Genomic DNA, 16,565 nt, shown 5'->3' on the forward strand with positions numbered 1-16,565 from the left:
CCCCGGGCCGCCCCCGCGATGTACCCGGCCCACACCGAGGAAATAAAGTGACTCCCACGGGCCCTGTCGCTGCCTTTTCTTCCCGGTGGGATTTCTTGCAGGTCGGCAGCCCCTCCCGCAGAGAAAAAGCCCCTCGCTGGGTTTTTTTGGCAGTGGGGAAATCACCCCTTCGGTCTCTGCGGGGAGGGGTGGAAAATGCAAAAGGAAAACGAGCCGAACGAGCATCCTCCTCCTCCTCTGCCGAGCCTGAAAAATGGGCCAGAACCGTGCCCCAGTGCTGGGCTCGCCAAGGGGGGAGCACGGGCAGGGAGGCCAGGATGTGGGGCGGGAGGGGAAGGGTTTACAATCATGGAGATGAGAACAGCGCTCCGCATCTGGGAGCTGTGCTGGAAGGCCAGGAAACAGCCCTTTGATTATTAGTGGCCATGCTGAAATGGATACTTCTGTAAAAGAGGGCTGGGGAGGGGTATTTCCTTTAGCAAAGGACCTTTCCACCCTGGCCTTTTGAACCTGTGCTTCTCCCTGGCACTGTTTCTGCTTCATCATGGCTTTTTGCAGAGGAAGGTGAGTGCAGCGAGCAGGGCGGCTGTAGGAGAGGGGTGCAATCTCATCCCGATGAAAAGGCTTTTACTGTCTATGTTTCATTTCCTATTTCTTTTGGATTCTTTTTTCTGTCTCTCACATGCACAAGCAGATCTAGAAGCTGAATCCTTCCCTGCAGCCTCTCCCAGGGAAGAGTCACCCCCCTCTCCATCTTCACCTCCAGGCTTTGCGCGCACAAAATGGCTGCAGCAGCCTGTGGGTGGGCATGGAGCGCTCAGGAAGCGGCTTTTCTTTTTCCCACCCTGCCTGCCCAGGAAGCCCTTCTGCTTTTATTTTCCATGGCATTTTGCTCTTGCATAGCTCTGTGCAAATCCAAGGGGGTCTCCTGTGTGTAAGCTATGCATGGAATGGGAGCTGGGGAGGGAAGTGGCCAGTTTGCATGAGAAGGGGACCTGTCGGGCCCCAGTGTTTATTTTTTTGCTGACCTTCTGGGGATATGGTCAGTGAGAGCTGTGACAGCTGCTGGAAGCGGCAGGGGCTTTGAAGATTGTGAAGGTTGTGACCTGGAGGCCCCTTTCCTCTCTCTGTCCCAGGAGCTGCTGAGTCAATCAGGGAAAAGGGGAGGTGAAATGGGGGCTGCTCTTTAGCCATTTTTCAATCCGTGAATGAAACAGGAAAGGACAAATGCAAGAAGAAAAAAAGAGCGATTACTTCCACTTTGGTGCGTTACTGAGAAGGGGGAATCTCTCTTTGGCAAAAGATTATAACAATAATGGGAAACCACTGTGCTCCTAAGATCCAGCACCTTGAATAAAGGATTTAACTGGGCAAGGAGCTGATGGCAGATCAATAACAGTAAATTAAGGGGAAAGCCTACAAACTCCTCTTGGTTCAAAAGCAAGAGGAAATCCACCTCTAATTTCGACCCAATACCAGTTCTAGATACAGCAGCGGGAACACATTCCCAGTTGGCCCACCAGCTCCCACCATCTCCGTGACCCTACACCGACACACCTTCATCTTTGCTGAGCTCAGCTGGACCCCGTGGCTGAGGCTGCAGAGGCCACCAAGAGCGGCTGCACCAAACATGCCAAAATAAAGGGACAAAGTACGTTGGTGCGGGGCTCTATCCCTGATGTCCGTGCCCTTCCAAATGGCACGAGCTCCCTTGGCAATCCGCACCCTGGGCAGCCCATGAGAGGGCTCTCACTTGGCCCCAGAGCCCTCTTTAAGCCCACTGACTGGGGTTTAAGTCTTTTTCACTTTCTAGATAACATGATCCTATGGATCTTTCCTTTTAAAATAGTAATCAGAACAGCAAACACAGCGCCCTGCTTGGGTTGACCAATACACAACAGAGGCAAAGAAGGCAAACAGCAGGCTTTTCAGTTAGTTTACACAGGGGGTACTTAAATACTGTATTGGTTACATAATACCCTTTGGGGGTTGGGGTTTTACACATTCTTCTACTAAATATATCGGTGAGATTTGTTTTAAAGTGATCAACATAAATCCAGCCACAGCTTTGAGGGGAAAACTCCAACGATTAGACCTAATACCACTAGGTAGCTCACAGTGCATTTGCTGAATCCCAAGGCACAACAGCGTTTTTCCCCTCGAGCTCTGGTCACCGCTGCGCTGCCGCCGGGGTGGACGCTGCCTCTGGCAGGGCTGTCACAGCCAGCCACTTCCCCGCAGGAAGCACAAACTGCTGCTTTTTAGGGCCATATCCTGCCACTGCTCCATATGCAGTCCTGGGGATTCATCCCAGCACAGACTGAAGACAGGATATGTCCTGGCAATTATGACAAACTTAAGTGCTAAGAAAAAGGGTGAGGCATATACAGAAAACCCACAACCCAAAACGCTCTAGTCCTAGCTGTGATTAATTAGACAAAAAACATATTCACTGTTAACTCCTCCCAAGAACCCCATTCACATGAGATACCTGAAAGTATATTCCCTTCCTCACAAGCCCTCCAGTAAGCATCCTGCTCCCATCCAGAGGGAGCAGCAGGTGGCCAAACTGCTTCACTGGAGGCTTGACAATGGCATTATCCACCCAGCTTTTCAGCTGAAGCCTGGCTCAATCTGTACACAACTTCTGAGACTCCAGCTAAACCCTTCCTGGGAATGACAAGCTTCCCCAGGCAAGGCCTGGATCTGGCAGCCCCGCGTCCTTGCGAAGGACTTGTGTCTCTGCTCAGAAGTGAACAGATGGGAAGAAGAGTCTAAAAGCATCAGGGCTTTAAAACCATGCTCTGCTCTTTAGTGTGTTGTCACCAGGAGCTCGGCGGGCAGGGATCTCTGCCATAAGGAGCTAGCAGAACAGCGGGTGGGTGGCTAATTGAGAAGGGAAGTTCCTCGGGGCAAACCAAAACAGTCTTTGTGGCGCGGCACAGAACTGGGTACTGCCTGGGCTCAGCATCAAACACCGACTGGGGGAAAAGCCTGCTTACTCACCTGGGAGGTGGGTGAGCCCTTGTTTCGCAAACCTCCCCAGGTCTTGCAAACCTCCTTAGACACACAAATAATCAGGTGACAACGATAAGCTGAAGCTCACAGTGCAAACTCGAATGTGTGATTTTGCATGGGTGTAATAAGTCAAATACTTTAAAGAGTCACCCTGCTACTACTACATCAAATGGGAGACCCCTGCCTCCCTCAGACACTGATGTGCTGAGGAGCAACACCTTTGCCAGGAGCTGCTACAAGGACATGAGCAGTTTGCCCAATTAAAATCAATAGGGACTTAACACTGCGTACAAAAGCCACCATCGCACAGAGCCAGGAGACAAACTGGTTTCTTCCTCCACCGTGAATCCCCGTCATATTTCAGAACACGCTCAGGGTGACAGCAATCCGGTTTTGCACAGCACCAGCAGAAAATTCTGTTGCTTGGTTTTCCTTCTACAGTGGTTACACATTTGACACACCGCTAAATTATTTTGAAAAATTCAAACAAGAGGGAGGCTGTGCTCCAAAAGAAGCAGAAAAGGAAAGACTTCCCAGTCTGAGGGAAAAGGGGATCAGTCAACAGCCCTGGAGAAGTACAGAGGCCACCTTCACGTGTAAGCTGTTACAGATACCGAGGACCAGCACAGCTAAGGATTTCTCACTGCCCAGCCCCAAACGCAGGTTAGGGTGTTTATAACAGCGTTTGGAGCAAGTCAGAGGGTAGTTCTGGTGTTACCCTGTTGAATCTCTGGCCAAATTCTCTGATCACAATTGCTCCCTTCTTCCCCTCCTTTCCCTCTTCACACACAGATATCCCTACTGAAAGGTAAGTGTTTACAAGAGAAAAACAAACAACCAAACCACCAGTCCCACAACAAACCAACCAACAACCACCAACCCCATCAAAAAACATCTCTCACACACACACCAAAAAAAAAAAAAAAAAAAAAAAGGCATCAAGAGAAGATAAACATACATGTCATCTGTATTAGCTGCCAAACACAGTATGTGGAGCTGTGTAACAGTTACACTTGGACAACATCAATACATCTGTTCAACAGTAGAAGTAATGGACTGCACAATTTTGAAAAGTAAAATTTCAAGATTATAACCAAAAAAAAAAAAAAAAAAGCAGGAAATAATTTAAATAGGGGAGGGGGGAATCAGGATAATATTTAAGTCGGGAAAAGTGAAGCCGAACCGTTTGCCACCTGCACCCTGTGCAAGGCAGCCAGCGGGGCCAGGGCTCTTCTTTAAAGCCTGGACCAGCTGAATGGCTCTTGGCGCTAAGGCAGGAGACCCCGGCCCCACCGGCCTGCCCCCCTCGCTCCCCCCCTCCGGCACCAGAACTCAGGCGGTGTCCCCCCGGAGGATGCTCTCCGAGCCGCCGCCAAGGAAGGGTTTCATCGCCGGGGCTCATCCTCGGTGCCGCACAGCAACCGGCCGGGCCCGACGGCTGGTGCCGAGTGAGACCGACACCCGCCAGCGGATCGCACCGGGATTTCGGGGGGCGGGGGGTCTGAAAGGGCCCCACTGACAGGCCCCGGCCGCCGTGTCCGAGCCCAGGAGCGTCCCTCGCCCCCCGGGCAAGGGGGATGCAGAGAGCGGGCCCCCTCCGGCCGGGGAACATGTGCCCCAAACCACCGCCTGCCCTCCGTCAGAGCCTGGCGCAAAAAATCCCGTCCGCCAGCCCTGGCAGGGGCGAAGAGGGAGGGCTCAGGGCGGTGCAATGGGGATATCGGCTAAAGCCGCTTCTCGACCTAAACCTATCGAAATATTTTTATTAAACTTGGGGGCACACAGTAAAAGAGATCGGGTTGGGGTGGAGGGAAAGACAGGCAGCGGGAGGGACTGCTCAGTAAGCATTGCTCAGGCTATTCACACGCACATTCCCCATTATTTCTGCCTAAAATAGCCCTGAAATCCAAGCACATCCTTCGCTGGCTCTTCTCTATTGAGCTATAACCCCCGATACACACAGACCCCCCGAGAGACGAGCCTGCAGGGACCCCGCTGCCGCCCCTTCCAGGCACCCCGGGGGGCTCGGGGCCGCGCCGCTGCCGCGCTGGGTTTCCCCGCAAAAAAAGCGAGCGCCGCGGGTCTCGCAGCCGGTCGGTGCTGGATGCGGGAAGGCGACAAGCACCAGGCGGAGAAGGGCGGCGAGGAGCGGAGAACCCCCGTCACCCCGCGGTGCCGAGCGGGGACCAGCGCAGCCCCGGCTCCCGGCAGCGCACCCGGCCTCCCCCCGGAGCCCCCGGGCAGGGCCAGGCAGAAGCTGCTGCCTTCGAGGAACAGGGTGGCCGTCGCCATTTTAACCTGCTCGGAGCCGGGCCCGCGGAAGAGGCGGCGGCGATAGCTCTGCGCGGCGCGGAGCTGCGGGGGAAGGACGGCGCGGAGGGCAGGGGCTCCCCCGGGCACGGCACCGGCCTTCCCCCGGCCTCCCGGACACCAACCCGGCACACCGCCCCCAGACAAGGCAAAGAAAGCCTGTAATTTTCTCTTCCAGGTGGGACGAAGAGGTACCGACACGTTGTTCAGGGTCACCCAGCTCTGCAGCAAGTCATCGGTCCCAGTGCCTGAAGCAGAGCCTCCTACCAAAACATCCCCCGACTTTAGCTAGCACTTTATTAGAATCATTTTTTTTCCCCTAGGTTAAGTATTAAGCCATTCCTTCAGTATGAACCATGTGTCTCCGAGTGAAAAACAGATAATCATTTTCCTTCGGTTTCCTAAAGCACCAGATATAAGAAAACATGATCTTGTGTCAAGGCGATTTTCTGGCAAGACCGATCTAGACCGGGCAACTTCCCTGTGGAGAAGAGCGCAGCAGGCAGCCCCGAAAGAGGGGAGCAGCTCTGCAGTCTTAGTTTCCCGTTAAAAGCACCTTTCATCGTAGCGTCCCACGCGGCACCAGCCGTCCCAGCGCCGCCCGGGCACCGTCCTTCCCCGGCGGCTCAGCCCCGGGGTCCCGGCGGGCGGGGGGGGCTGTCCGTGCCCCGGCACCCTCCCGCGGCCGGCTCCCGGGGCACGTCCCCGCCGGGCGTGCTCCTCGCCCCTCGCAGCCCCCGCCCGCCTCGGAGCCCCCCTTCTCCGCCACCTTGTCCTGGTGCTTTCCGCATTCGGGATCCCCCTCCCCACTGTCCCCTCCCTGCGCTGCGGGGACACTCGCTGCCTGGCGCTGGAGGAAGCTATAAACGCCGCACTGTGACATTTCCAGTCTCGGGAGGGTTCCCAAGGCTTTTCTCCACTACCCACCGCAGCTCTCCCGAAGGGGGTGTCCCTTCCACCTTTCCGGCTGCCACTTCCAAAGTCACAGTTACCTCTTCCTTTTTGGGTAGGGAGGAAGTTGTGCTCTCCCAGCTGACAATTCATACCCGAAGGAGCAAACGCATCTATTCTGGCCGGTCTGGTCTCACACACACACACACCCCCCCCCTTACCGGGCAGCATCCCTCCTGCCCCAAGAAAGGCAGCCCTCCTACGGGGCGACACCCCCAGAGCCTGGACGGGACCCGGGGGGGCTCCGAGACTTCTAAGCGAGGTTTCGGTTAATCACCCACACGAAAACAGCGGCCGTACAGGGGGACAGACAAAGATTTTAACATTTTAAGCTCTTCTGCCCCGGAGACTGGTCTCTAAAGCTGGACGGAGACCCGCCGCACGCCGTTTGTCTGTCCAGCTGAGGAAACGCAGCGTTTTGCTGCGCGGCTTTATAGAAAATCGCCTCCAGCTGGACAGTAATCGCCCCCACACCCGCACCCAGCGTCGGCAGAGGGAATGCATTCAAAAGTATAATATTTGCAAGAGAGACAGCAGATGGTGCTCCCCTGGGTGCAATTCCAGGAGAAGCCTCGCGTTCTGCACTCACCATGTCTGTTTTAGCCGCTCGGGTTTAATGCTACAACAGCCTTTTTTTTTTTTTTTTTTGGCGGAGCCACAAACGCAGGCGACAAGCCCAGGATAAGATGTTCCTGGCACGAATCATGAGCCTCCCGTTTTGAAGAAGCGGGGAGGACACAGGCAAAGCAGGCGATGATTAACCAAGTACCTACACAACCATCACGCCACACTCCGTGTACCCATCGAAGCCAGTTCCCGAGCTAGATCCCTTCGCGGCAGGATGGGATCTGCGGGAGCTGCACTAAAGCGTGTTCCCCCCCAGTGCCAGCAGCCGGACGGGGCTGGACGCTCTCTCACAGCCACACGGTGCCTCCAGACGTCCCGATGCGGGAGAAGCGCTCGGGGGGGCCGCGAACGCCCCTCGGCTCCCTCTCCCGGGCAGGTATCGAGGCGCTGCCGTGTTTTCTCGGCACCAGGAGGCACCGCTCTCCTGTGATTCCGCAGCCAAACGCCTCTGTTTGTATCCTTTCGGCCTCTTGAGCTACTGGGCTTTAAACGCGCCCCCTGGTCACAGGGAGTGGGATGGGGGCGGAGGAGCCGGGAGGGACCCCCCCTCCGGCTGTGGCGCTGAACCTTGCGGTTCACCCCGAGGCAAAGCATCGCCGCGCCCCGCGGGCAGGAGCTCTGCCGCGGTACCGTGACCGCGGGGCTCCCGCCGGGACCCGGTGACAGGCTGGCGGCGGCGGACGCGGCTCAGGGCTGCGCACACGAGGTGGGACCCCTCCGCGCCCCCCCGGAGGCTGAACGCAGAGACGAGCCTGCCCGGCGGAGCAGGCAGAAGAGGGGGAGAGGAGAGGGACGAGGGGAAGGGGCAGCGTGTGGCTGCGGGAGAGCCGGTTTGGAGGAAGCCTCCTGCATCACCCGAGGATCGCCGTGAGCAGAGGCTGGTACCCGGGACCGTAAAAGGCTCGTATTGGAGACCATCTTTCCGCTAGAGGTGAAGGAATATGGCAGGCGGCTGGTGCCGAGAAACTGAATTTGCACTGCCGGGAGAATCTACAGGAAAATCTACGTCCGCCTGGCAAATGAACGGAGCCCTCGGCGATGGCTGCGCCGGGAGCTGGGCCCGCCGGACCGCGGTTCCGCCGAGGACGGGCGCGGGGGGGACCCCCTCGGGACGGCGGGGAGAAGCCGCCGGGCGCAGCCTCCCACCGGCTCGGGAACCGGCGCGGCCTCGGGAGGAGATGGCAGCTCGGCTCCCACCCCACCCCGAGGGATGGCACGCCGCGGGAGAGCGGGACGGTGGCACCGGGGCCAAGGCGCGTGGGTGTGAGTGTGGCCGCTGACGGCGACACGGCTCCCAGGGGCTGGGAACGGATCGCTTCTCTTCAGCTTTTGCTTTCGAGATCTCGCAGAATGCACGGGGATCGCTGCAGTGACGGGAGGAGAGAAGAGCTCCCTTTAACCATCCTTTTGTGTCTTCCCCCCCCCACCGAGCGGAAACCGGTATTTAATTTTACGATACAGGTAATTGCCTTAACCGTCTACTGTAAGCAAACAGGCTTCAGCCTTGGCCGCACTTCATCGATCCTATAGAAGACAGTAACCAGGGACGCCTGAAGCATCGCTTTATAGCCTACGCTGATGTTTTAATCTCCCCTTCCCTAACGGAGCAGTACAGGATTTGGGGCACATTTGAGGCGAGACCCGGCCGCAGGAGGGCTCACAGCAGCCCCCCCCGACCGCGGGTGCCGTTTGCTCCCCCCGAAGAGCGTAAATTGGCCGGCGCTCAGAGCCGCGCTGCCGGAGCCGTCCGACCCCCGGGAGCGGGCGGAGCAGCCCCGCTGGCCGGCGGCACCACCGACCCCGGCCCCGGCCCGCCGCCCCCCGGTCCCGCCTGGGGCTCCGCCACGGAGATCCCGTCCCTTTTCCTCCGAGCGGCCCCGCTTACATCTCCCCGCCCGGGTTTTCTCCACAGACTCCCTGCGGGGCCGGGCCCCGGGCAGGCGCGGGCAGTGACCCGCACCCCCGGAGGCTCTCGGGGGCACCGCAACCCCGGGGAGCGGCGGGGGGGCGGCTGCGGCGCCCGGCGGGCAGGGACGGGGACCAGACGGCACCAGCAGAACAACAGCGTCGGGTACCGAGTTTGTTTTATGTTTAGCTGTGGTTTGAGCCCCACCAGATTCACCCCCGATACCCCCACTTCGAGCACAGCACGCACCGCTGATCAGCTCTCGGGAAATGAGGCTCAGGGCAATAAATACGCGACCAGCACGAAGATGAACCCAAGAGCCTTAGATCTGAGCCCAAACTCAACAGTCCTCCAGACACGCAAAGCCAGCACCTGCACGTTATTTTTATAGTTAAAAAAAAAACATACAGGACCTAATCAGGCAGCTTTATAGCTTGCACAGACTCCGATTAGTTTGTGATGTGTTTCACGAGGGTTTGGTACCCTTGAGATGTCACAGGGCTGCTAACCCCACCGACACAGGGCACCGCCTCCCCAAAGACACCAGAACCCCTCACCAAACAGCAGCTTCAATCACTATCAGAGCTGTCCTAGGAGGATTCACTGTGAACTTCGTGCTAATTTAGAATGACAATACCCAATATAGTAAAAGGGTTTTATAATCAATTTAATTTGCTGCAATTTAAAGAGAAAGAACTACTTAAGTCTACGTTCAAGGTGCTCACAACACTCCCTCCTTGTCTCATACGCACCCAAAGAAGTTCAGTTCTGTCTGCAGAGGAACTGGCTGAGCACCTATCGATCAATTCCTCTACTCTCCTGAAATTGTGGCATGTTTGGTTAAAGAAACAGATTGCACAGAGTAAAAATAAGTTATCAGGTATAAATACTCAAGGTCCTGCTGAAGTATTTACAAAGATGGGAGCACTGAGATGCTTAGAGTGCCAGTGGGAGGAGGGGAGAAAGCATAAAATATTTATTCCTCTAAGTATTTAAAATAACCGTAGGGTCCTAAAATTTATTACTGCTTGTGACTTGCATGCATAATAAATGCTGCACACCCTGAGGTAAGTTTGAATCGCCTCCTGTTTCCAGTGCAACTCCGGGATGGTAAGATTGAACATTTTGTTCCTCCTCGATGAAGCAAACCATCCCCTGTGCTTCCCACCCCACAGAGCACAGCCAAGGAGACCATCTTCTTTCTTTTAGGTTTTGATTTAAAAAAAAAAATATGCTAACTTAATAAGAATAGATATACCCAATTAGTACTCCCAAACATGAATCAATGTTTTAATTTCATTTATCTTCACCCTTGCCATTCAGAGCAGAGAGTCAATGAGCGGTACGTCCCTTCGAGCACTTCAGAAGAACTGAACCTGGTTCTCATCGCACGGACCGAGGAGACAAACTGTGCAGCCAGTGTTCACACCCTAACAGTTACACAGAGCTTTAAAAAGCTTCAGGAAATAGAGAGTACAAGTGCTTGTATACACACACACTTGCCTTGAAAATGAACAATATCTGAGGAACTCTGTCATTTTACATTGTACTAGATATATACATGTGTAACATGCCATATTTCACAGATTTTTCTAAGTCTAGGTAGATTGTCTTTAGCAATTACTACCACTGAGAACAACTATAAATAAGGATCCCTCTTAGATCTTTTCCCAAAGCCTTTCTAGTTTACTAAGGGAAGAGGAACAACATGGGCACACCTTTTCAGAGCCTTGTAATAGTAGTGAAAAGCACCTGTCAGCCATGTGAAAGAATTCTTTTCTGCTAGGATCAGAAGCCAAGATCATTTTCAATTAACCTTGAAGCATATAGAGAATTTTGACAAGAGGTATTACAAAATTTGGTTTATCACCTTAAGAGAAAGAAAGCAGCAAAACAGTGTTGCCAACTCTCATATCTACGTCTCTCACTAATTCATGTTTTACCCAGGAGTCCCAACATCTTTAGACAGAAGATAACAGTCAAACAGAAAACAAACAACAGAACCCAACAATATAAAAACTGGGATTCTCCAAGTCTCTAGTCCTCAGCTGGAGGGGGAGGACTGAAAAGTCGAACTGCAATCAGCCAAAGTAAATACAAACACCTGAATCAGATTCTGAAGATTACAAGTCTTGTAAACCCAGTAGGTCTATAGAAATGAAAGCACATGAGCACTTGCACACAATCATTTTTCACAGCTGTAAGATTTTGCACTTTCTACATTAACTTAAAACTTTTGTAGCCTGCATTTAGCACACACTGAGTACCAGCAGTTGTTTTAGTACTATGTGAGACCTTTCCAAAGTAAGATGTTCTTCAACTGGCCTTATTTAAGTCCTACAGCACAACTTTTATAGTGATGAGAACTGGGAATAAATGCCTATTGTGACACACGTGCAAGTGAAATATTAAGGCCAAGTGACTTCTACACTTCCCTCAGAATCAAAAGTGAAGGACAATCAGTTCACAGGAAAGCTGTTGAATACATTGTAAGGCATACAACGAATACAAATAAGGCATTAATGGCTACACCTGTGTGGGGAAGCCTGGCTCTTTGGGAACAGAAGGTACAAGCGTTTCCAAAACCGAGAGAATGTTAGAAAGTAAGTAATAAGAACTAAAAGCCAGTTCTTCCCCAGCCTCACCAAACCAATTTGGCTCAAATCCAGAACAGAAAGTGGAAGGTCCAGTGAGATCCCACTTGAGTGTAAGATGGACAAATACCTTTGCTGGGGACAGAACCATCCAGAGCCAGACAGCAGGCAGGGACAGCAGCTGGCACAGGGATGGGATGAGCCCCCTGCTCTGCCCCTCAGCCCACTCCGCGTGTCACAGGAACAACCAACACCAACCAACACCAGCTCCACGGGGTCAGCCATGAAGCACTGAGCTCCCGGGGACACACAACTCTCTGATAGATCTGTTTCTTTCTCCTGCCAAACACCACCACTCTTTGTGTTTGCTCATACACCAACTTCACAGGAAAACACCACCTTTTTAATATGGGAAAAATCAGCTTATTTATGCAGAAGGTTGGGGTTGTTTTTAAGTAGCTATCCTTTATAGCTACAATTTCAATAGCAATTACTCAGGAGTATCAACGAACCTGGAACATTCATCACGTAGATTTCTAATACAAACCAGCAAAAGCTCATCTACTCCCTGTCCAAAACGCTCATAATCCTTAAAATACGCACATGCAACCAAGATTCATAGAAAAACAGTCTTACCTTTCTCTTCAAAGAGAAATAATGAAGTACAGCAAACTGTGACAGGAGCTCCACGTTCCAGAGGGTATGGAGGATCTTCACCAGCAGCAGACCCCCAACTGAAACCCACCACCAGCTGCTGCAGCCACACAAGGGACCAGGGCAGGTACCAGGAGGTGCATTTATAGACCTCAGCTGCCAGTGCCTCTCACACCTTCTCCACACAACACTCCCACACCACAGGAGCAGAGCTGCAGTAAATCAGCTTCCTGCTTCTTTAACTGATTGACTAATTAATACCATAATCAGTAAACTATTTACACATGGAGACCAGAACACCTGCATTTGCTAACTTTTCACTCTCATTTTGTGAGCTCTTCTGTTTAAAACAAATAGGAAATGTATGGTACTTTGAATTTTAATCAGTATTTCCAGTAACACCGCGTAACAAACACATTCAAGAACTAGTTTTTTTTCCTTTTTACAGGTAAAGAGGACCATAGAAATTCATAACTTATTCAATGAAGGCTTCTTGTAAGCTCTCCAGAGCACACCATTTGGTCAAAAATCCAGGACCAAACCACTCCCAAAGATTCTTTTTCCTCTTTTTCTGGATTCACGCACAAAATCCCCAGATGGCTGTATGCTCCACTATTTATTCATCTAGATTCTTATACTGACCTTGCAGAGTGACATGCAAGTACAAGTCAGTCAAATTCAACCGTTCCTTCGCACCACATAGAATTTTATAAAATGCTACTATTAATGAAACAAACAGTTGCTTCCTGCACCAGTTCACAGAGCAGAGCAGTCTCACCATTTGACAAACAGCAGTGTCACCGTTACCAGAAAACCTGAACTTCTTGGAGAAAGTGAATAAATTAAAACTCTGTCTTCTTACTCCAACATACACAATATTTTCAACTCTTCCAATACAGTACATAACGAAACTCATGAAAGACATTGGAAGCAATTTTCAAATGACCACATTCTTTTTCTGGAAGGCTGAATAGTTGAAAAGACACCATATTTGAGAACAACTTTTCCATTTCTAGACTTACTCCATCTCCTCATTAATAACATTCTCTCACTAAGAAGTAGAAATCAGTTTCCAAATATTTAATTATAATTGGAAAAAGATGACAAAATACACATTTTTATTGTACTTGGGATTGCAGAAATGTGTTAATTCAGTTTTTCCATTTCCTTTGAATTTCAGAAAAAGTAACCAAACAAATGACAATGGAAACTAACAGATGCATGAACTAGTTTCGTCAGTTAAGCTTGACAATTCAGGAAGTATTTCACCAGATAAATGTCAATGGCTGAACCTGGGAGCTGCCATTCCCCAGAGAAGTGCTGCATTTCTAGAATGAACTAATGCCCTTCAGTAACACAGAGAGTCAGTCGCTTAGGCAAGGCGGGACTTGGAAGAGACCAAGGATTAGCATCTCTGAAGACTGGAGTAAGCTGAAGCATTTTGGATCCTCTGTCAATTCAGAGCTCATCGTGTTTTACAGGGTCCATGCTGGGTTTGATGAAGACTCCTTCCATTGCTTTCCAATAGTTGTGATGGTTAGCAGCAGGCATGCCATGGACTTCCCGCTGGCCCCTAATGGGGTGCCCATACTGCTCCCCCGTTATCGAAAGGAACACCTCCGTTCCCACGTGCTTGAAGCGCACGGCGTCCTCCCGCTCCCAGTAAGTCCCACTGCATTGCACAATCCAGATATCCAGGTCATCTCCTTCGCCATCATCACCAAAGGCACTTACTTCCTGTTAGAGACACAAACTTCCTCAAGTGAAAATGTACGCAGACACCTCCAGGACACACAGTAAAACAGCAGCCACAGTCACCACAGTTCAAAGGCAAGGACGGAGAGGAAAGAAAAAGGGTTGCTGCATCACCTTGAACCAGTTCCCAAACCCAGCAGCAGTAACTTCTATCACTACAACTCAAACACAAAGTGCGATCAAACTCCGACGTGTGACCTCAGTGAAAAGTGCCAACAAGCCCCAAATACATTCCAAGTGAAATGAAACAGGACTTGAGCACAGAGATCAAACAACCCTTCTGAGAAAAAATGCAAACCAAACAATACTAATGAAAATCTTCCCCACTCAAAAAAAGTTTGCAACTGCAGACGTTTAGTTTCGTAGTACCGCCATCTTCAGAGTTACCATTGCAACACGATTTTCAGCATATGTTTTTATCACAATGTCCCAACAATTCAGCTTATGAAGTGATCATATTCCTTTTGTACTTAATTATACCAAGCTTACAATTGGGCCAAGCACTATTCTGGGTTACACTCTATCTTCACATAGGTAGCTGAATAGCTCTTTAAAAAAAAAGGAAGACCATTAAAGCAAATGAATTCCTGCTAAAACAAAAGTTAGAGATTAGATTTCAACATACACCAAAAAGAAATTCCAAGTATTTGCAGAAATCATACAGGCTGAGCACCAGCTGCTTAGGACTCAATACAACCTTTAATTCTTAAAAATCTGAGAACCAGAAGCGATGAACAACTTGAAAATAGAACAGCAATAGTTTGTACCTAGCAACCTAAAATTTTTGGGTCATGTTAATTCAAGTTTAAGTAGTCCAAAAAGCATGAAAGACAACATGCTAACTGAAAATCCAACTTCTGTTGAGAATATGAAATTAAAAAGTGCGTTCATAGCTACATCATATTTCAATAATGCCCTAAGTCCCACTCATGGGACTGTCACGCAAACTCTGGGAAATCACGCAAACTTCCCTCTCACTGACATACTGTGTGGGCACAGAGCAAACCCAAAACCACACAGTGACAGCTGCTGAACATTTTTACATTAAGAAAAATGTTGTAAGAATTGTCTAAACTGACAAATGAGAACTGGTGGGAGGTTTTAGAGTCAATCTGTTCTTTAAATAATTCTCTGAAATGCTATTTTTCCATCACTTCTTTTGTTTTAATAACCACATGATGTAGATTTCCTACACAAAACTGCATCTGACTTTACTGATGGTAAAAGACAAACCTTTTTCACAGTCAGGTCTTCCAAGTCTGAATGTAATGACCTATCTACACAGCCTGAAGGAAGACTAAAATGACTTCTAATGACAAACTTCCAACAAATTTGCATTATTTATTTTAAGAGTGCGCTTCAATCTTGGAGAAGCTTTTGTCCAAGGACAAGACTGGGATCTAATTATAGTTAGAAATTACACTCTGCTAGATATGTACAAAATAATAAATAAATACGATAGTGAGACTAGATTCATTTTTCCTGTGGAAGGAGGGCAGATAAATAAGAACAGTGAACTAAAACAGGGATAATGAGAAGATGACTGAGGCTAGTAGACTGGATCACCAAGAACTTGGATACAGGAATGCCTGGTGACTAGCTGCCTCACTCTAGAGCATCTCCACAGTGTTGAGGGAGGTGCCCAGTCCCCGATGTCTTGGAAGTGCTAAACATTTCCGAACAATCTTTCCCAGTAGCAATGGTGTGGGATAAAAATATATGCAGATTTGTTAAAACTACTGTGAAATATCGATACTAGTACACATTACATTTTGCCACTGCCAAGAACTTAAATACATTATTTCAAGATGTAGAAAAGCATATACTTGAACTCTAGAAATGCACAGACATACTGTTTCTGGCAGCTGGTACCCAAGCCTGATTCTTCAAAACCATGAAAAACTGGAGAGAATATTCTCAAGAGCATCCATTACTTATACAAAAGCCTAAGATTTTACAGAACTCACTTGGTTATTGGAGAGTGGTGATGGGAAGTGATGAGTGTGCAGGTTCTTGCCCGTGTTAACGTGGGTGAGCCGTATGGCCTGCCCACACTTCACCGGTGCTCCCCGCTGGCAGCTGCCATCGCTCTTCCCTCGGATCCGCCAGTAGCTGTTGGCATCATCCGAAGCTTCAACTCCCGTCACTGACTGCTGCCCGCTTCCTGTCGGGATAGAATTAAACAGCAGGAGACTTAACCCACTTCCCCAGCTCAAGAAGTCCTGAAAGAACTACAGAAATGTTCTTTGCCGTTCTCATGCCTTCATGTTTGGGAGCTGTCTGACGCTCACGGTGCGTTTGCTGACGGCAGCAGAACGCAGGTACCCAGCGAGCTTTCAGATGGAAGAAGTTAAACACAGCGTGTGTTACAGACACACCCGTCACAAGTTCATGGTGAACACACGAGAAGAAAATCCCATCCATAACGGACACTGCACACACCCTCCTGCCTTTCTCGAGGATACCACCCAGCGCTCTGTATCCGCAGAGGAACCGGTTCCCCGCTGCCGGGACCGGCGCTGGAAGCGCTGCTGAGGCCCCGGTGGGAGCAGAGCTCGCCTCAGGGACGGCGACGGGGAAATCCCCCTCCGGGACCCGCCGAGCGCCGCCGGGACGCCCTCCCGCTCCCCAGGCTCCGCACCCTCCTGCCCCTGCCCGGCCTCCGGTGCCCCGCAGCCTCATCCCCGCTGCTGCTCCCGGGACACCGCCCTCAGCAACCGCTCATCGCCTCCTCCTCCGCTGCTCCCCTC

At 50.9% G+C, this 16,565-nt stretch overlaps 1 protein-coding gene across 1 annotated transcript; it reads right to left on the reverse strand.

Annotated features, from left to right (window-relative positions):
• Positions 1-12,657: 12,657 nt before the first annotated feature.
• On the reverse strand, positions 12,658-16,366 carry SDF2L1 (stromal cell-derived factor 2-like 1). The gene is given in 3 exon segments (XM_014944060.1): positions 12,658-13,797; positions 15,783-15,995; positions 15,997-16,366. Coding segments are annotated over 3 exon segments (735 nt in total). The 5' UTR covers positions 16,240-16,366; the 3' UTR covers positions 12,658-13,518.
• Positions 16,367-16,565: the final 199 nt, after the last annotated feature.

Source organism: Calidris pugnax, unplaced genomic scaffold, assembly GCF_001431845.1.
Source record: "Calidris pugnax isolate Ruff unplaced genomic scaffold, ASM143184v1 scaffold138, whole genome shotgun sequence".
Classification (NCBI taxonomy): Eukaryota; Metazoa; Chordata; class Aves; order Charadriiformes; family Scolopacidae; genus Calidris; species Calidris pugnax.